Genomic DNA, 21,961 nt, shown 5'->3' with positions numbered 1-21,961 from the left:
GCTTGCTCGACTGGGTTCACTCGGTTGAGCGCCGGTCGCGCTCCTCGATTTTGGGGCGTGACAGTATGGTTGAGGTCTATGATACACCTTATTCGATCCAAATGTGGTTTGAAGTGTGACAAACTACCCACAATTTTGTATGAAGACAATGCAGCATGCATAGCCCAATTGAAGGGAGGATTCATAAAAGGGGATAGGATAAAGCACATTTTACCAAAGTTATTTTTCACACATGATCTTCAAAAGAATGGTGATATCAATGTGCAACTGATCCGTTCAAGTGATAATATGGCTGATTTGTTCACCAAATCTCTACTGACGTCAACATTCAAGAAACTAGCATACAAGATTGGGATGCGAAGGCTCAAGGATGTGAATTGATGCTCTCATCAGAGGGAGTTAATATGCGTTGTACTCTTTTTCCCTTACAAGGTTTGTCCCACTGGATTTTCCTTGCAAGGTTTTTAACGAGGCAACCAAAAGGTATATTTCTAAACATGTGTACTCTTTTTCCTTCACTAGGATTTTTTTCCCATAGGATTTTTTCCTAATAAGGTTTTAACGAGGCATATTATCTTTGGACATCCAAGGGGGAGTGTTATAAGAAAATTCTATTTATGGTGGATGTCTACTCTTCCTCCATGATCTTCTCAAATGCTTAATGACATATTCAATAACATATTTTTCTTCACTTTTCAAGCCTATATAAAGGCCTTGTAATAGATAGGAAAATACACACAATTGAAGAAGAAATAAAAATCTCTCCTCTCTTTCTCTCTATATCTCTTAGCTTATTTTTTGTTATTCTATATTATTACTTTGAGTTATATTTCATAACACCTTCAGAATATGTGCGCTGCGTCATTGAATTGTTTTTTTTTTAACCCAAAAATATACACTTTCAGGCTATGATGACCATGAGTGTAAAATTAGAGACGGATCCAGAATTTAAACTCTATGGGTTCAACTTTTAAGATTTTAAGCATTGAACCCATTATATTTTTAAAGTTATAGGTTCAAATCTATTATTTTTACAACTTTAATGAATTTTTATATATAAATTTCTACTCAGCGTCGAAAGTTATGGGTTCAATAGAACCCACACTATATCCGCCTTTGTGTAAAACTAGTAAAGTAAAAATGACTTTTGCGTTAAAAAAAATAATTTTATTAGATAATTTTCATTGACTATTTAAGTAATTAACTCTTTAAATGTTCATTTTGGCTTTTGTGGTGGATTTCTTATTTAGAAGCTATTGAGATTTGAGGTTAAAACTCTCTTGTAACCGAATATAGTATTTTCTATCATTTAATTTGGTCAATGGAGGCTTGGTTGAAGCTAGTTTTCTTATTCAATTTTTAGTTTTTTATTAATATGTTCACCTAACGAATAAAACTAAGACGAAATACAGAAATACATGAAAAATAATTTGTTCTTGTTGAGAGTCGAATTCAAGACCTCTGTTAATTAAGCATGTACTCTAACCAACTAAGCTACGAGAGCTTATTCCTCTCTAATTTTAGTTCAAAACAATTAATCTCTTATTTCATGAATTTACTAAAATTCAAATATATCTACGAATTATAAATTTGCTGAAAGTATAGCTACCAATAATAAATACAATGTAAATGTTTGATATATCGTGTAATTTTTCCTAAAATTATTATCTGTGTTTTGGAGATTGTGGATTTTTATTTGATATTTTTACCTCCCTATACTACATATGAAACTTAATTACCCGCCATAATCAAGTTTTAACTTAATTACATGATCATATAAAATTTACCAATTGTATACAAATTAGTTTTAAATGAGTATCCCTTGATTGTAGCCTTTTAATTTAGTAAATCCCTAAAGATCCTCACAATTCCTTAATTACCCAGACAAACCCCAATCTTTCTAAAGTATTTTCTTCTTTCTCTCTTTGAAATCAACCCTCTTTCTACACCAATTTCTAAAAGGTTTTTTCTTCTAAAGCTCATAATTTTCTCTAACAATGGCTTATGTATCATCTCCTGTCGAAAAGCGAAAAAACCCCTTCTTCTATACGAGACCTAGCTCTTTCCGCGAAGAAGGGGATTAATTTTTTATCGATTTGAATTTTGCCATGGCTGGAGTTTGGAGCTTTTTCGGGCTTCCCCTTTTCTTGTTGGTGTTCCGATGGAGGGCTAGCAGTAGATGTATATTATCTATTTGGTTGTATTGTTCGAATTGAATTTGTTAATTAATAAATTTGAAGGTGTTTGACTCTGCACCATTGACAGCCATTAAAAAGTTTCAAAACTTTGAATTACAATTTGGATTTTTAAAAAATATTATTTGTTTGGATTGGGTGTTATTGCAAAGGATTGAGAATATTCTATGGAGTTTATATCTCGATTTTGAGGATATTTGATGAAGATTAGATTTGATTTGGCTGGATGTTTAGATTGAAATTCGAAGAAGAAGTATATACAAAAGACATATTGTATAAAATTTATATAAAAATTATATTTAAGTTGTATGATGTTATAGTTGTATTTAATTGGGCAAGAATGATGTATGAAAGTTGTAGATAAGTTATAAAAAAGTTATATACTGTATAATTAGTTGTTTGAAATTTATGTTTAGTATGTATGCAGTTGTAGATATATCAATTTTATATTAAATTTGTATAAAATTTATTTTTATTTTGTATGTTGTTGTACCATAAATTATTCTTTTCTTAAAATAGGCAATTATGGCAAAGAGAGAGAAGAGCTGCACTAATTATGACTTAAAATAGGTAACACATAACTGGAAGGAGGTTTATTTAGATGGAAAGACAATTTGAACTTCGTTCCCTTCTGTTACACCATTTTTCAAGCAAAGAATCCCCTAATTTAAGGCACTAATAATGGATTGTATATAAATTATAAGAAAAACTTATTTAGGGCGGGTAATATATAAAACTTGGACAATTTTAATAAATAAGTTTTAAATATTATATATGAAGGAAAAAATCTCTTTCCATTTGAGGGTTGGGCTTATATTTCCATTTATTTGTTTAGTGGGCTCATTGGGTAGCGCGTAGTGAGGCGTATTGGTAGTGGGCTTTACATTATAAAGTTCTGGTTAGTGTTCGTGCTAAAAAAGGTTTTTTAAATAAATAATCGCCCGGATTCACATTTATTATACATATATTATACGTTTGTCGGCTATTTTAATTTAAGGGATCAATTGGAGGGCTATTTAAGTTAGGGTCCATAAATGTTTTGGTTGTTAATAGGATAGCTCTCAATCTAGCAAGGAAATGTAATATAAGAATTTCTCCAAAAACTGTGTTTGAGTACTTCCATAATTTTGTTGTAAGGAAAAATTTGAGCTATTAATTTTGCATGAATAGGCCAAAATCTTTGGATTCGGATTTTGAAGAATTAACTCAAATAGCAGCCCACTCAATTACTTAAATTAAAAATAGTTGGTGGAGATTAATATATGCATAATTTATGTATTATATATGTATAATTGTGTATAATCTATGTATATTGCTAAAAAAGGTAAACAATGAATATGATCGGCTATTTGTGTAAAGATCCTATTTGATCTTCGGCCTCTTGGGCGTCAGACTCATACTTTTCTTAAAGGTCAATATCTCTCTTTCAGAAATCCAAAATCGAAATTCATTTTTTTGGATTTTCAGATTACGGATTGGATTTGAATTTACTTTTTAAAATTTTTGGATTTCGGATTGGATATTGGATTTGGTACTCCGAAAATTCAAAATTTTTATACTTTATATTTAGTCCATTATCCATATGTCAATAGTAATAAGTTCAATACCCTACCCATTAGGTATTATCTCATCTATTCAATATTAATTACTAAGTTATTGTCAGAATATTTTTTATTTGGACATGATTTTACTATTGCTACTTCTTATCGGTCGTATTAATGTCTTTGTTATATTTTTTTTATAATAATTTTATTACTTGAATACTTTATTTGGATGATTGCGACAAGAATGAGAAACTTTTCAAGCAATTTAACATGAGTACTTCATTTGGATATTCATTTTCTGTAAAAAGTAGAAACATCTCAACTTATACGCTCAAAACCGAAAATCCATAATATCCAAACCGATTAATCCGAAACCAAACTTAAAAATCCGATCCAATCCGATCTGATTTGGATTGTCATTTCTTCGATCCGAAAATCGAAAATTCAAACCGAAATTCTCATATTCAATCCGAACTGAACGCCCCCTAGTGGTAGCAATGCTAAATAATTGCAGTTTAGTTTGCAATAAACAGAAATTGTAGGACAACCGACCACTTCCTACCAAAAGAAAAAAGGACAAACCACTTGCAAAGTCATATCCCAATTCAGTTGCTAAAATTGCAAAGTGAAATGATATTCTTAACAATTTGGTCTATTGCCCATTTTGGAGAAAATAGATGCACTTACCGATATAGATGAATGAATATCTAAAGAAAAATTAGCTTAAAAAGCTACATAAAATCCCATTTTCCAACAGTATTAGTATAAAACTAGGCCATCAGATGCACAACTAAATGAGCAGGACAAATAAACGCATAGATTTTAGGTACTAAAAGCTAAATTTGCTCTTTAAGGAAGAACTATCTGTTTACTTTATTTTGTTACAATAAATTTTACTACTATTATTTGGCTTGTGCAAATATACAGCTGGCTCAACCTCCAATAGTTTCTTATACGTTACATGCTCATCCACCAGAATATATTAAATAGAGTATCATTAAATTATAGTTGCAGCTTAGATATAAATAATTTAGGATTGCAGCAATTGTCCCCTAATTTAAAATGAGATTTTGCATGTGCATGAACGTGTGCTGTGGCGACGAGTTAGGAGTAGATCAAGCTATTCGTTTATCTTAACATAAAATTTCACAAATATATATTTATCTCAAGCTAAACCCCAGATCTAAACACATCACAAACAAGATTCTCTATCTGTTCAAAATATTTATAAGTGATTTTATCCTGTGGCTTTACATATGATCTTAGACATAACTTATAGCTGAATTATTGGATGGTGTCTCCTTTTGATTTTAGGTGATTTGTAAATTGTCTTAGGTCAGAATTTACACATTTAATATAATTTTGGATTTAAAGCTGTTAAATTATTTGAGTTCCCGACAATGTAAAGAAGTTTTACACTGTCAGATCATCTTTACCTTTTAATATTATAACTAGTATTAGTACTCGCGCGATGTGCGAATAATATTGTGATCCTGTTTAACTTTATAAACAAGCAAAAAAAAAATCATATGAATAACTATTGTCAGAAACTCAAATATTATAACCCCATATATAATTAGTGATACAAACAAATAAAAGTATAATATGATTCAATTAAATAATATTATAAGGAGTAATAATTAATAAAATATATTTATTGATATTTTAATTTAAATTACAAAAAATATATTCTATTATTATCTTTAATGGAGTACATCTCAATAACATAAACTTCTACCAACCTAGAATTGCAAAATTACATTTATTACATTTAATATTTTAATATTGAATGACAAACTAATATATTCATATATGATTATTTATTGACAACCAACATATTTTCACTTTTGAGAGTTACCAACATATAGAACAATTGGATCGGGATTTGCTCAACTATTTTGATGTTGCTTCAATTTTAACCACATAATTAGAGTTACTTTACTTTTAATAATTTACTTCACTATTTGTAAGTAAGGATATTCGATAAAACTCTTCAACTTTATGGGTGTCAATTTTACCTAGCAATTTATTTTAGAAGAATCAATCATTTTTCCAATTAGATAAACACGTACTTCTAATATTTTTCTTCTATCTTGCACATATCTTAAACAAAGATGAGTTCCTATTGCTTGACTGGTAATTCTTAATTAAATAAATTTTATCTTTAATTTTTGTAGTTGGCTTTATTTTGTGTAATAACAATCTCAGATAGTGCAATTATACTCCTCTATATGTTTATCCCGCTCAATTCTATTTCATTCTAATTTACATGTATATACCGATCCCAACAATTGCTTAATCGATTGGCTCAACTAATATTGGAGAACATAAATATCAATAACGGACTAAAAGGTCACGGTCCATACATGACCCATTAGAGAAGAATCTATACTCCTATTACTATCTATTTTTAGCATAGCAACTACAAAATAAATAAGAAAAACCAAAAAGAATATGTATTGCTTCCAAACAATTGAGATATAAGACAAACTATAAAATTTGTATAATTAGTTTCACCGTAAGGTAATGTAATTGACATTGAATTCAATTGATGTCTAGTAGTTTCATACTTTAAAATATTAACCCGATAAAACACATTGATGTATGTCTTGCCATCAATTTCTCTTATTCTTCTATACATCTATAATTGATTTAACTCTCTTTCAACATCATTGGATTTGCTTTATAACGAATCTTATCAAACTGCATGCACATGATCATTTTCTTTTGAGAATCACTTTAAAATTGTTCGAATCCAAACTATATAAATCACACATCTTGATTCTCAAACTTTGAAATGCTAATTGAGCAAGAGATATGATTTATTTTTCAAATTAATTCAAAGTATAACTTTTCTCATACTATCTCTACTCCCCCTCCCCCCCCCCCCCAATATTAATTTCCCTACTATAAAATTTTATATAATTATTTTATCTATATGGAAGTTTAATTAATTTTTATTAAAATTAATTGCATAAAAATTCAAATCTATATACTTATATTTTTAATTTGTGTCTTGGAATAATGATAATTGTCTTTTAGTTTGTTTCTTAGAATTGTGTCAATTGTCTATGTTTATTATTTTACTTTTATCTAGACTACATCACAGTCTGCTATCTAATCATGGCCTATTGCAAACAACAAAAAATACACAGAGTAAGACAACTACTAAGCTACCAGAACTAACCTAAATAATAACCTGCTGGACCTGAGCTTTAATTCTTATAGACGCCCCGATGTTACAAACATATGCTATCTCCCTCACTAACTAAATGTGATTCTTTGCTATTTTCTCAAATCTTCTTTGATTCCTCTCAATCCACATAGTATGCACCCATTAAGTATAAGCTAATTTGAAAATTTGAGCTCTTTGTGATTTGCCCTTTGATTCTTTGATGATCTATTTCTCCAATTGCTCCCATCGCGAAGTCCTGAAGAGAGAAACTTGCAGCCATTTCAACACTCCTTCCCATGCCTTGATAGAGAAAGGACACTCCATGTATAGGTGGTTTCTCGTTTCATTGTGATTGTTGCATAGACTGCAAATAGGAACTACAAAAATCCCCCAGGAAGCAAGTCTATCAACAATCATTAACTTTCCATGCATTTGCAGCCAAACTGTGAATTGAGCTTTTGGTCTAGCATCATTTCCAAATCTCAAAGCCTTCCAAGGTATTCTCTCATTATCACCAATAAGCTGAAGGTAAAGTTGTTTGATTAAGCTGCCTGAATTGGCATCTTGGAGTAGTGCCATTGTGTCTCTTGGTTCAAATATTTTCCTCACCATCTATCCTGCCTGCTGAGAAATAGGAATTTGACTAAATTATTGGTTCTTGATGTAATAGGCATGTAACCACCTGATCCACAACCTATGTGCCTTATGCTCAATGTCCCAGCTTGCCTTAGCTATTGCTGCTTTATTCCATAATCATATGTTAAGCAAGCCTAGACCCCCAACTGACTTTGGAGTGTACACCTTATCCCAAGCTATTAGAGTTTTCCTTGTAATTGTGTTTGTACTAGACCATAATTAGCTTGTACAATAGGCCTCAATTGTACTTAGTACTTTTGAAGGAATAGCAAACAATTGAGACCAATATGCTTAAATACCAAAGAGGACTATTTGGATTAACTGAGTTCTCCCAGCATATGAGAGTTTCTTTGCAGTCCAAGAGGAGATTCTGGATACCATTTTGTTAATCAAAGGCTGTCACTGTATTAGTGAGATCTTTTTTGTGGAAAGGGAGATTCCAAGATATTTGAGGGGGAGCTCTCCTTTTGGAAATCCTAGTTGATGTAAGATTTGTTCTTGAATGACCTGGGTGAAATCTCCAAAATAAATGGAGCTCTTCTCACTATTAGTTTGAAGTCCAAAAGCAGAAGAGAAATCCAAGAAACGCCTATTTAATATGGAAACAGATTCAACATCTCCCCTGGAGAATAAGAGTAGATCATCTGCAAATGATAAATGAGTCACTGCTAGTTTAGAGCACTTTGGATGATAATTGAACTAATTATTCCCTTTTAACTCATTAAGCTTCCTGCTTAAGTATTCCATGGCTAAAGCAAAGAGAAATGAGAGGATTGGGTCTCCCGATTATAGTCCTTTAGCCGCATCAAAGGGGGCTGTTGATTCACCATTAATCAATATAGAGTAATTGACTGTCTTCACATGTTCTAAGGTCCACATAGTGAATTGTCTAGGAAAACCAAGTTCATCTAGGACCTACTCCATAAATATCCATTCCACTGAATCATAGGCCTTTTGAAGGTCTATCTTTGTCATACATCTAGGGGAAATATTCTTCCTTGAATAAGATTTCACCAGTTCTTGAGCAAGAAAGATGTTATCTGATATCTTCCTGCCTGGAATAAATCCAGCATGTGCTTCACATACTACTGATGCAATAACTTTCTGGAGTCTTGAGGCAAAAAATTTAGAAATAATTTTGTACAGAACAGTACAACAAGCAATTGGTCTACACTCTTTCACTATCAGCAAGGTGATCGGTTTTAGAGATTAAGGTGTGCGAATTACAATTAAAAGCTATATTCATCTTACCGTTCTCAAACAATCTTCTTACAGCAATGATAATCTCTGGACCTACTATACTCTATGCCCTCTTAAAAAATAAGCATTGTACCCATCCACCCCTGGAGATTTATCATTTCCAATTGAACTAAGTTCATTGAGTATTTCTTGGTCAGTAACTGGAGCACACAAGGAAATTTGTTGCTCATGACTTAGCTTGGGTCCCTTGCTCATTGTAACTTTGTTTGACAGCCTTTAGTGAGGTACTAGAAGTCCTCAGTAACCCCTTGTAAAATGATACAATCTCATCTCTAAGCTCCTTAGGATCAGTTAGCTTAGCGCCTGAAAGGGATTTGAGCTCCATGATTTGCTTCCTTTGGCTACTTTTTTCATGACTGCAGCAAAATACTTGGAATTGAAGCCCCCCAACTGTATCCATTGGGCTCTAGATTTTTGCTTTAAGATACTCTCCTCAAACAAATTCTATTTTTCAAGATTCATCGGAGCTTCATTCTCCTTAGTCACCAGAACATCATCATACCTAGTTACAAGTGCAGCTTGGATACATTGTAATTCATCTCTTGCCTTCTCAATTCCCAATGATGTGGATTGAAACTCTCTTTGATTCAGCTGTCTGAAGACTGGTCACAGAGCCTTTAGTTTGATCCACACATTCTGCATAGGATCTCTAGCAAACTTATTCTTCCAGTTGGCATCTATTAGCTCCAAGAATTATGCATGATCATTCCATATGTTGAATAATCTGAATGGTACTCTAATGTTATGATTCACAGTATTCAATATCAGCAGCATTGGGGCATGATATGAAATGTTAGGGAGGTCATATTCTAGGACAATATGGCCCTAAATCATCATCCAATCACAATTACCAAATGCTCTATCAATTTTGCTCCAAACCCTATCAGATCCTTGTTTGTTTGTTTGAGCATGTGAAGAATTCTCCTTTCCATTATAATTCACTTAGTAGAGTGGCAGTAATGCAGTCTGAGAAATCCTTCACTTCATTGAAACTCACTGGATGGCAGCGCATTCGATCAGTAGCATACAATATTGCATTAAAGTTCATACACACTAACCATGGGCAGGTACAATAATAACAACCCAGTATAATTTCACTAGTGGGGTCTGAGAAGGGTAGCGTGTACGTAGACCTTATACCTACCTTGGGGTAGAGAGGCTGTTTCCGATAGACCCTCGGCTCCCTCCCTTCAAGAACTCCCCACCTTGCTCTCGGGGTGACTCGAACTCACAACTTCTTGGTTGGAAGTGGAGGGTGCTCATCACTATAGCAACCCACTCTTGTCAAAACCATGGGCAGGTAGTAATGTGTGAAATATTTTAAAGAGTGTCCCATAAAGATATCCTTTCCTTCACAGTGTTGAACCCATAGACAACTGTCAGAACACATTTGAATTTAGAGGAGAAACCCCTAACTTCACAATGGAGTAATTCGGCTTCAATTTTCAGCACTATTACATTGTAAGTCCTTGATCCTACATCAGCCAGATTCTTCCATTAGCAGCAAAATAGTAGTTATTAAGTATACCCCAATTAGGAGAAATAGTATTAGCAATTTGTGGACATCTGTGATGCTTAACCATGGTTTTCAGCAGCCCTATTAATTTGATATTTTCTTACTTTATATACTTCTTTAACTCTCTCTATCTGTACACTTTATTTACACCTCTAATGTTTCATATAAGCCAAGCCATTGAGAATTTGTTTTACCTCCTAAGTCTGGAGGCTTAACTTGTCTGGTCTCCGATCCTCTCTTTGCAAAGTCTTAGTCTTCTAGTCTTAGATTTGCTAGCTATAACAACACTCAACTTTGGGAAGTTGATCAGGTTCAATTCAGGGCTTGACATTTGCTGCTTGCCTTTAGAAACATTCCCAACTATTCCATCTGGCGTTGCTACTTGGAGTTGTGAATCAACTTCTTTTTGTTGATATTTGCCTTCATTAATAACTAGTCTAGGTTGAGCTACCTCAAGATGATCTATTTATTGTTTGTCCACAGGTTGGCTAGTTTATGGTACTTCTTTAGGCTTCCATTCTTGTACCACCTTTTTTTGTTCGCCCCTTCTCTTATTGTGTATTTGACTCTCCAACGGATGTTGTTCAGGTTTCTTCAGGGAGCAGACATGTCCTATAGTTAAGCATTAAGGACAAAATTGGGGCTTTCATTCAAATTCCACCTCCTGTTGAAAATTTTGTCCAATGGGCCCCATAACTGTGATTTTGTCAGGTAGTGGCTTGGAAACATTCACTTCAATTAGCATTCTGTCATATGAAATCCTAGTTTTCTTAGTTGTACACTCATCATCAAACAAAGGTTTTCCTAAAGCATTATCTATTCTTCCCAAGGAACCACATCCCCAGCAACTCATAGGCAATTTTGGGAACTTAACCCATAATGGGATCTCAGTCATAAACTCCTGGCTAAAATCAAAAGCAGGAGTTCATGGTTTCAAAATAATTGGTCGATTTCGAATAGTGTAAGGTCCAGAGAAAAGGATCTCGCTCATATCCTTAGCATCTTGAAATCGAACCACATAGTAACCTTCCTCATGAAGATACAAATCCGGTGTAGCTATGTTATTCCACATATGGGATATATCCCTATGCATTAGGGAATACCCTGGTGTTTCGCCCATAACATAGACAATAAGGGCATTCTTCCATTTTTCCGCTTCCTTTTCTACCTCAGATGTATCTAGTTGCACTATAGTTTCTCCATTAGCAATTTGAAGGGAAAAATAGGTTAAGGTCATACCATTTTTCGCATCTCTATTTTCGGCAAATAAAGAGTTTGATTTAGGTTTGTTCGTAGGTGGCTCTTGCTATGTAGGAATCTGCTGATTTGCTTCCTTAATTTCTAGGTTACTCTATACTGGGGTTTTATCACCTCATGCCTGAATAGGCAGATTAACTATCGGAGCCTCATCTAAAATCGAGTTTGTTTCACCCTCTGTCAGAGATCTCACTTGATCTGGTGTTTTATCCCCTTCCACCGGCTCCATCTATTGTCGGATCGTGACTGTTGAGCTCGAAGATGGTTCCAATAAGGGTAACTGCTCTATTGGATTTATAGTAGTTGTTTGTTTGGATGTTGAAGCATTTACTTTGGATTGAGCATGCACAACACTACCAAAAGCAATTTGTATCTTTTTCTTAGGTCTTCCTCTTCCCCGACCTCGCCCCCTTCCCATGGGACTCCAGGGTGCACGTCAGACTAACCAGCACCTAGAGAGAAGCAGGTCTTTAAATTTGTTTCTTATAATTGTGTCAATTGTCTATGTTTTTTATTTTACTTTTATCTTTTATAATATTTTTAAATACGTATCTTATCCATATAGTATGACTTCTCTCGTTATTATTTACAAAATTTCTCTTCTCAAAAGTCAAATAAGTCTTATCCTTCTATATATCTCTACATTAAATTATTTATTTACATATTTTATCTTTTTTATAATTTCTTGTCCATGTAATTGTGTTATGCATAACGTAGAATTATTCATATCCATGTCAGCTACACCCATTATAATATATTATAGATAAATGTGGTCTTTTATAATAAATTTTTTATATATTTTATTCTTTTATTCTACTACCCAGATTAATGTTTAAATTTATCATATTTTTGAGTATTATTTACTATTTATTTTTATTTTTTTTAACTTAATTCAAAATATAAATTTTCTAACACTATCTCTACCCCCTCTTTCTATATTATTTTCCAAATATAAATGTTTATATAATTAATTATTTAGTATTAATTCAATAATAGATAAAAAAAAAATAAAAATGCATACGCTCATACTTTATACCTCACCAAAAACTCAAGGTATCTTTTTTGTCCTTGTAGTTTTTTTTTCCTATTCAAAGGCTTAGCTAAAATTTGATTTGTTTTGTTTATCAATTCAAAAGCTTGGATAATATTTGAGTTGATTTGATTTAACAATTAAATAAGAAGATATATAAATTATGTCTCTTATTATTATTACTATTATTATTGTTGTTGTTGTTGTTGTTGCTGCTGTTGCTGTTGTTGTTGTTGTTGTCCTTATTATTATTATTATTATTATTAGTAGTAGTAGTAGTAGTAGTAGTAGTAGTATGTGTTGATAGTACTTCCATTTGTATCTTTATAATTATTAGTTAATATAGGGGTATTATATTTATCTTTCAATTCAATTTCTTTCTAAAATATATCAGTTAAGATATGGCAGTAGGCTGTATCTTTAGAAAAATATTTATATTCTTTACACTCAAATTCAAAAGAATCTTATTTACTATTTTTCCATTTAAATTAAAAAATATTCTTGCCTTTTAATTTAAATTAAATGTTATTAAATATTATCTTAAATTGCCAAGTAGCTTTATAATAGATTACCACTTGGCTTAACCACAATGCAAAATTTATTTCTTTAGTAGTAGTAGTAGTAGTATTAGTATGTGTTGATAGCACCTCCGTCTGTATCTTCATAATTAGTTAAGATAGGGTGTTATATTTATATTTCAATTCAATTTTTAAAAAAATATATATATTAGCTAAGATATGGCAGTAGGTTGTATCCTTAGAAAAATATTCATTTTCTTTACATTCAGATTCAAAAGAATCTTATTTACTATCTTTCCATTTATTAAAAAATAATCTTATCTTTTAAATTAAATTAAATGTTATTACAAATATTATCTTAAATTACCAAATGACTTTATAGTAGCTTGCCACTTGACTTAACTACAATGCAAATTTTATTCCTTTAATATATATATATATATATATATATATATATATATATATATATATATATATATATATATATATATATATATATATATATATACACACACACACACACACACACACTTTAAGAAGGATAATTTGCACATATCATCGCCGGAGTATATTAGTTAAACTCAAATTATTTTTACGTTGCATATTATACTATGACATACTAGATGGGAACTGTAACGACCCAACTGGTCGTTTTGAATATTATAATCCTGTTCCCTCATTTACTGCTCAAATTATGTCTTGCAATTGATTTATGACTTATCGGGTTAGTTGGTTCGGGTCTGGAAGGAATTCGGAATGAAATAAGACACTTAGTCTCATAATTAAAAATTTAAGTTAGAAAAATGGACCGGATATGGATCTATGTGTAAACGACCTCGGATTTAAATTTTGATGATTCTAATAGCTCCGTATGGCGATTTTGGGCTTAGGAGCGTGTGCGGAATATTATTTGGAGGTCCATAGTGGAATTAGGCTTGAAATGCCGAAAGTTGAATTTTTGGAAAGTTTGACCGGGGGGTTGACTTTTTTATATGGGGTCAAAATCCGATTCTGAAAATTAAAATACCTCCGTTATGTCATTTATGACTTGTGTGCAAAATTTAAGATCAATCGGACGTGATTTGATAGGTTCCGAAGTCGTTTGTAGAAATTGAAAATTTCAAAGTTCATTAGGCTTGAATCTATATGTGATTCGTGTTTTAGTGTTGTTGGATGTGATTTGAAGGCTCGAATAAGTTCGTATGATGTTTTAGGACTTGTTGGTATATTTAGTTGAGGTCCCGGGGGCCTCGGGTGAGTTTCGGATGGTTAACGGATCAAATTCGGACTTAGAAGAAATAGTTGAAGTTTCTGCCCTCTGCTGCAATCGCACCTGCGGAAATTCCATCGCAGGTGCGAGCTCGCAGAAGCGAGCCTGGCAAGCGCAGATGCGCAAATGGACTGTGGGGCAGTGGTCGCAGGTGCGAGGGAAATTTCGCACCTGCGTGAGCGTAGATGCGGAGGGACGCGCGCAGAAACGGCTTACGCAGGAGCGCAAATAGGGGCGCAAATGCGAGCAAAGGTGCATATGCGGGACTTTTTCCAAATATACGGTTGGCGCAGAAGCGGCCAAGTTTTCGCAGGTACGAAAACCTCTTGGCAGTACAAAAATAGAGGAGTTCCGAACTTTTGCCATTTTTGGGCATTTCAAGCTCGGGTTGGGCAATTTTGAGCAAGGTTTTCACGGGAAAACTTGAGGTAAGTCCCTTGTGATCATTTCTACTCCAGAATATTGAATTATCATCGAATAATTCGACTAGATTACATATTTTTGAGGTATAAATCGGGGGTTTTGAACTTAGGGATTTGAAATAAGATTTGATGATTTGGAGGTCGAGTTGATGTCGGATTTTGGTAAAATTAGTATGGTTAGACTCGTGGTGGAATGAGCTTTCGAATTTTGTATCTTTTGTCGGGTTCCGAGACGTGGGCCCCACGGGCGAAGTTTGAGCTAATTTTTGAATTTTTATGAAAAATCATTATTTTCTTATGGAATTAATTTCAATGAATTTTATTGATTGAAACGAATTATTTATGACCAGATTCGAGGCGTTTGGAGACTAATTCACGAGGAAAGGACATTGCAGAATAAGAATTTCACGGCTTGAAGTAAGTAACAGTTTTAAATCTGGTCTTAAGGGTATTAAACTCCGGATTTTGGTATCATGTAATTATTTTGGAGGTGACGCACATGCTAGGTGACAGGCGTGTGGGCGTGCGCCAAGGGGATTGTGACTTGGTGCGTCCCGGGAAACCGTAAAGTTGAATAAATTGTTGTTAGCTATATGCTCTCTATGTATTGATAAAAACTGTAAATCATATTAGAAATCATGCTTAGGCTATGTGATAGTACTGTTGGGACCCACAGAGGTCGTGTACTTATTGAATTGCCTGCTAAATGCTATATTTGCTCAGTCTCAATTTTTACTTGTACATTTCATCTCAGTCTCTGTTATTATTATTGATACATCATATCATTATTGTTTGGGCTGATTTCATGATTATTGAGAGCCCGAGAGACTGGAGAGATTTATGACTGAATGAGGCCGAGGGCCTGATTGTGAGATATTGATACTATGGCACGTGAGTTGTCCGTGTGGATCCTTATATTATACTATAGCACGTGAGTTGGCCGTGCAGCATGTGAGTTGGCCGTGCGGATCCTTATGTTATACTATAGCACGTGAGTTGGCCGTGCGGATCCAGATATTTATATTATGGTACGTGAGTTATTCGTGCAGCATGTGAGTTGTCCGTGCAGATTATAGCGCTTGGGCTTTAGGAGCCCCTCCGGAATCTGTACACCCCCAGTGAGCGCGGGTACCCATTGAGAGAGTGCTGAGGGTTGGGAGCCCAGGGAGTGATTGTTGTCCTAAGAGGTTGTACTTGATTTCCATTTGTTGTTGCACTTAGTTGCTATTTGTCATTCTTGAAAAATCTCTGAAAGATTGTTGATATACGGATTTCATGAACAGGAACTGTATAAAAATTGATTTGACATTAATCTGCCAGATTTAATAGCATGTCTATTCTTGGCTGGAATTACTCGAAATGAACCATAACTGTGTAGCTCGTTACTATCTTTAGTTCCTTATTTATTATTGTTACTAGCTAAGTTGGTTGTACTCATACTACACCCTGCACTTCATGTGCAGATCCAAGTATTTTCGGACATAGCGGGTGTTAATCCTTTTGCGCGGTTGATTTTCAGGAGATTTTGAGGTAGCTGCCGTGCTCTGCAGACCTTGTCTCTCACTCTCTATCTCTTTGTTTACCGTATTTGGTCTCAGACTATTATAGATTATATTTTCCAGACTTAGTATTCTTATTAGATACTCATGTACTCAGTGACACCAGGTTTTAGGGAATGTTTGTATTGTATTTAAATATTATATTTTCAATCTTGAGAGAAATTGTGGTTTATTGAGATTTTCGGCTTGCCTAGTATTGAGATAGGCGTCATCACGACGGGTGAGATTTTGGGTCGTGACAGGAACATGGATATGATAGTCTTTAAAGTTCTCACTAGTCTTAAATTACACTAGTGAGAACAAAAACAAGTCACTATATATAAGTTAAAATCCTCTCAAAAAGAGTATTGTAACAATAACAACAGCAACAATCACCCAATGAAATTTTACAAGTAGGATATGAGGAGTGTAGTGTGTACGTAAACCTCCTTCAAAAAGAATACAAAACAAATTTACACCGCCACTTACCCAAGGGAATACTTTGTCAACGTTTGCATTGATTTTCGTTTGCAACAATCCCATGAAGAGGAAGATTAAGTGAAGACTCATTTAATAAGATTCTCTCTCTCTATTTCGAGCAGTTAATTAATTCATTAATTAGTCTATATCCCCACCTTCTTGACCATCTATTCATTTCATCTCTCTTAAATCCTTTATATCACTTTCATAATATCCCTTTTCTTCTTTCTTTCTCTATCTTGGTTTGAGATTAATTTTGCTAGTAGCCATGATTAATGGGAAAGACATATATGATGTTCTTGCTGCAATTATACCATTATATGTTGCTATGATCTTAGCTTATGGCTCAGTCCGTTGGTGGAAAATCTTCACACCAGATCAATGCTCTGGAATCAATCGATTCGTGGCGGTTTTTGCCGTTCCATTGCTTGGTTTTCACTTCATTTCTACCAATGATCCTTATGCTATGAACTACCATTTCATTGCTGCTGATTCACTTCAAAAAGTTGTGATTCTTAGCGCACTTTTCGTATGGCAAGCCGTGACCAAAAATGGTAGTTTAGAATGGATGATCACTCTTTTTTCCTTATCAACACTTCCAAACACTTTAGTTATGGGAATTCCTTTGCTTAAAGCTATGTATGGTGATTTCTCAGGGAATCTTATGGTTCAAATTGTGGTTATGCAAAGTGTAATTTGGTATACACTTATGCTCTTTATGTTTGAGTATAGAGGTGCTAAGTTATTAATTGGTGAGCAATTTCCTGAGACAGCTGCTTCTATAACTTCATTTCGTGTTGAATCAGATGTTGTTTCTCTTAATGGTCGTGAACCATTACAAGCTGATGCTGAAATAGGAGATGATGGGAAATTGCATGTTATTGTAAGAAGGTCCTCTGCTTCTTCTATTATTTCATCATACAACAAGTCACATTTGCAGTCAAATAATATGACTCCAAGAGCTTCGAATTTAACTGGTGTTGAGATTTATTCTGTTCAATCGTCCCGAGGACCAACTCCTAGGGCATCTAGTTTTAATCAGACTGATTTTTATGCTATGTTTGCTAGTAAAACAGCAAGTCCAAAGCATGGTTATACAAATAGTTTTGGAGGGGATGTTTTCTCTTTGCAATCATCTAAAGGGCCAACTCCAAGAACCTCAAATTTTGAAGAGGATATGTTGAAGACTGGAACCAACAAGAAGACAAGGGGAGGTACGTAGTATTAAATTGTGTGATCATCTCATTTACAAAGATCATACTTTTAATTAATTAATTTATATTATGTCTCGACAGGTAGGAGTATGAGCGGGGAGCTATTCAACAGTAGTAGTACTGCTTCTGCTAATGGATTAGGAGCACCACCTTTATATCCACCACCAAATCCAATGTTTGCAGGGCAAAGGAAAAAGGAAGTGGGAAGTGGGAGCGGAGTGCCACTGCCAGTGCCAGTGCATTTGTTTATCTTCTAAAGAATAATAACAATAATAATAATAATAATAATAATAATAATAATAATAATAATAATAATAATAAAGAGCTTCATATGTTTGTTTGGAGTTCAAGTGCATCTCCTACATCTGAAGGTAATCATAGAAATGCAGTTAACAAATCTGGTTCAACTGAACTTGGGATTCTTGATGCATCTAAGGCTGTTCTTCAACAAGAGATAGCTGCAGCAAGAGGTAAATTAAAGTCCTTTTTTTCATCTTCAAAATTTGTCTCTAGTGCATACATACAATTAATTATTTTCTGTCCTTTTTGACATTTTTGGCTCCTATTTAGTCCTTTCTTCTTCACTTTTTCTTAGTTGACCTTCTTCAATCATTAAGGATTTACCTTATAATACAGTTAAAATATTATATACTACTACATATTTATTAATATGTTACAGCACTTAATCTGTTATGTTTTGCATGTTACTAATTTCACTTTCTAAGAACACATATATCTACCTGTAGTAGCTTTTAGGTGACTTAATTGTGTAAAAATAATTAAAGTGTCGGTATATAAAAATTAAAGCTTGAGATTGAAGAGGGCTATCCCTCTTGCTTAATGAATCTAACCGCTTGGTTTAAAAGGACGGTCCGGTGGACGAAGCATTCTGCTTTCACGCGGGGTTCGGGAAGGACCGCACCCAAGGGTATAATGTAGGCAGCCTACCTTGATGCAACCTTACCGTTGCTACAAGGCTTCCCTTCTAACCACTTAGCTTGGGCAACAAAACATTTTATGTATATGCTAGACTGAAGATTTCTTTAAGTTTATCATCTTTTTACATTGTCTTTTTTCTTATTTGATAGAGAATGCAAGTCCAGTTGGGAAAGCAATTGGAGATAAAGAAATAGAGATTGAGGAAGGTTCCAAGTATTCAGGAAATGGCTCTCCTTTCTCTGGCCAGAAGAAAGTAGACATGGAATTAGAAGGAGAGAAGAAACAACAGATGCCTCCTGCTAGTGTTATGACAAGGCTTATACTTATTATGGTGTGGAGGAAATTGATAAGAAATCCAAACACATATTCAAGTTTGTTAGGTCTCATTTGGTCTCTGGTCTCATTCAGGTCTACTTCTTTCTCCTTCTTCTACCAATTAATTGAAATGTTTCTACATATTTTAATGTATGAAATAATTAAAACCATCTGAATTGTCTTCATTTATTTTGTATTGCTGGAATGAGTTTGGCCACCTAAGGGTGTCTCTAATCCACTTCATGACTTAATAGTTCCAAGTTGTCTAGATTAACAATAATTCCTTTTTCTTAAAAATAAAAGAAAAATATCACGGAGGACCCGTGAAAACAGCCTCTTGCAGAAATGCAGGGTAAGACTACGTACAATAGACCCTTGTGGTTCGGCTATTTCTCGGACCCCACGCATAGCAGGAGCTTAGTGCACCGGGCTGCCTTTTTTATTACAACCTTAATGTTGGTGTCCAAAATGTGCAGATGGAATATTCAAATGCCTTCCATAGTGAAAGGATCAATCTCAATTCTATCAGATGCTGGTCTTGGAATGGCTATGTTCAGTCTAGGTAAATATGATTGTCTTAGTATAATATTTTTTTTTTTAAAAAAAAATGCACACTCTTATAAACTTTACATTATCTTTTACTAATTGCTTTAAAATATAGGTTTGTTCATGGCTTTACAACCAAAGATCATAGCATGTGGGAAATCTGTTGCCACATTTTCAATGGCAGTAAGGTTCTTAACAGGACCTGCAGTCATTGCAGCTACTTCAATCGCTATTGGCCTTCGCGGTGTATTATTACATGTAGCCATTGTTCAGGTACATTAATTTTTCCTTATAATCTGAAATCTGCGCATATATTTTACGCGTTTAACTTCTATGCACTGATAGTCTAGTGATCAAAACGTTTCAAATTAACATTGCCATTATTATAACTTGCAGGCTGCTCTTCCCCAAGGCATTGTTCCGTTTGTGTTCGCAAAAGAATACAACGTCCACCCCGACATCCTTAGCACCGCGTAAGTTTCTACGATAAATTTTATCAAAATATTGTTATGTTAGACTTGAAAGGGAGCCTTGACGAACTGGTAAAGTTATTGTCATATGTCTAGAAGGTCATAATTTCGAGCCGTGAAAATAGTTTATTGCAAAAATGAAGGGTAAGACTGCGTACAATTAATAGACCCTTATGGTCCGACCCTTCCCTGAACCCTGCGCATAGCTGGAGCTTAGTGCTAGAGAATCATTTTATATAGCACAATTTTTTTCCTTTTTGGCTTCCAAATGTTTGCAAAGATGTTTGTAATCAACTTTCAAAAGTCAAAAGAGCATAATAGAATTACAAAGCTACATAAAACAAAAGTTATAGTTTCGAAAATATATACGAAATTATTCAAATTCTCATTTTTCTTTGTTCTTTGGCAGGGTTATATTTGGAATGCTAGTTGCCTTGCCCATTACAATACTCTATTACGTGCTTCTTGGGCTTTAAGTTTTGGTGAAGACATGGGGAACAGAGACAGACAAGTTCAATGAATCCAAGAAATAATTAAGGCAGTGGATTCAGGGAAGAAAGACAACAGGAAACAACTATGTGTTCCCCTGCATGTGGCTATTGGGACTTCTTCTTATACAAAAACTGCATTAATTTATTTTAATTCTTTTTTGTAGTAGTAATTTAATTGCTGTTACCATAGTTAGCTTAGGAAGATGAACTGGTCAATAGTAGAATTATTGATGTATTATTACTTCATTTACTAATATCAAAGTTTTAGTTTAGATATAAACATTTGACACTATTGTCTCGCTCAAATGTTCTAGTGCAAAGGTATAGCATTAGTGCAGCTGATTAACCTGTTCATTTAGAAGAAGAAGAAGAAGAAGAAAGAAGAAGAAGAAAAGTTCTCCAAAAGTACTCTAATACAGGCCAATAGATCAAATTTATAATTAAATCACAACCTACGTTTTCTTATATACAATGGAGAAAGAAAAGGGATTGTGTTTTTTTCCCTTTTCATTTTCTATAAAGATATTAAAATTAAAAAGTTTCTACCGTGTATATATTTTTCTTCATTTGCTTTCTCACTTCTAGAAGCCCCAACGGTTCGGATAAAATTACTTACTCCTATTTAACTCGAATTAATGATAAACAAAAGCAAAGATACATTGATGTGTGTGGGTGCAACAAAGTCAACTAATTTTTTAAATTCAAGAAAGCAAAAGATGTTCTCTTTTCACACAAGCGGTAAACGAATAAAATGAAGTGGAAGTTTCTACTTCTTTAATAAAGAGATTCCCTCCAATTCAAAAAATAAAAAAGAATAGACGGTTTCTATGGTGAAGAGTTTTCTACTAAAAGTAACAAAATGTGGTAATTGAACTAAAGAAAAAAAATACTGATTGTTCTACTTTTTGTACAGTTTAAGCATGACAAAAATTTATTTTAAAATAAAATAAAATTCAAATTAAACGAGGTGGATTCTATTTCATTTTTACGGAAATTTATTCAATTTATTTTATTCCGGCTATGTTGGCTTTATTTGACCATCTGAGTTCTTAAAACTTCTACATGCACGTGAAAGCTTAAATTCAATAATAAAGGATAATCATACTAGGGAGAAGAGAAATTTAGCTTCAGAGCATTGTTCCGAG

General features: G+C 33.7%; 1 protein-coding gene across 2 annotated transcripts; it reads left to right on the top strand.

The window, feature by feature from the left end:
• The first annotated feature begins 16,908 nt into the window (after positions 1 to 16,908).
• Positions 16,909 to 21,099, top strand: LOC107817210 (auxin efflux carrier component 2-like). 2 transcript variants are annotated; one of them, XM_075235981.1, is made up of 8 exons: positions 16,909 to 18,055; positions 18,137 to 18,305; positions 18,341 to 18,525; positions 19,144 to 19,402; positions 19,786 to 19,871; positions 19,971 to 20,128; positions 20,252 to 20,328; positions 20,735 to 21,099. In XM_075235981.1, exons 1-8 carry the CDS (start codon positions 17,110 to 17,112, stop codon positions 20,799 to 20,801), a joined length of 1,947 nt encoding a protein of 648 aa, XP_075092082.1. In that variant the 5' UTR covers positions 16,909 to 17,109; the 3' UTR covers positions 20,802 to 21,099.
• The last annotated feature ends 862 nt before the right edge of the window (positions 21,100 to 21,961 follow it).

Source organism: Nicotiana tabacum, chromosome 18 (assembly GCF_000715075.1).
Source record: "Nicotiana tabacum cultivar K326 chromosome 18, ASM71507v2, whole genome shotgun sequence".
In the NCBI taxonomy this organism is placed as follows: domain Eukaryota; kingdom Viridiplantae; phylum Streptophyta; class Magnoliopsida; order Solanales; family Solanaceae; genus Nicotiana; species Nicotiana tabacum.
This window is presented reverse-complemented; position numbering and strand designations above follow the sequence as displayed.

Coding starts and splice junctions, on each gene's coding strand:
- LOC107817210 (XM_075235981.1), top strand. CDS start 17,110: ATGATTAATGGGAAAGACATATATGATGTTCTTGCTGCAATTATACCA. Junction 18,526..19,143: donor AGAGATAGCTGCAGCAAGAG/GTAAATTAAAGT, acceptor CTTATTTGATAG/AGAATGCAAGTCCAGTTGGG. Junction 20,129..20,251: donor TACATGTAGCCATTGTTCAG/GTACATTAATTT, acceptor TATAACTTGCAG/GCTGCTCTTCCCCAAGGCAT.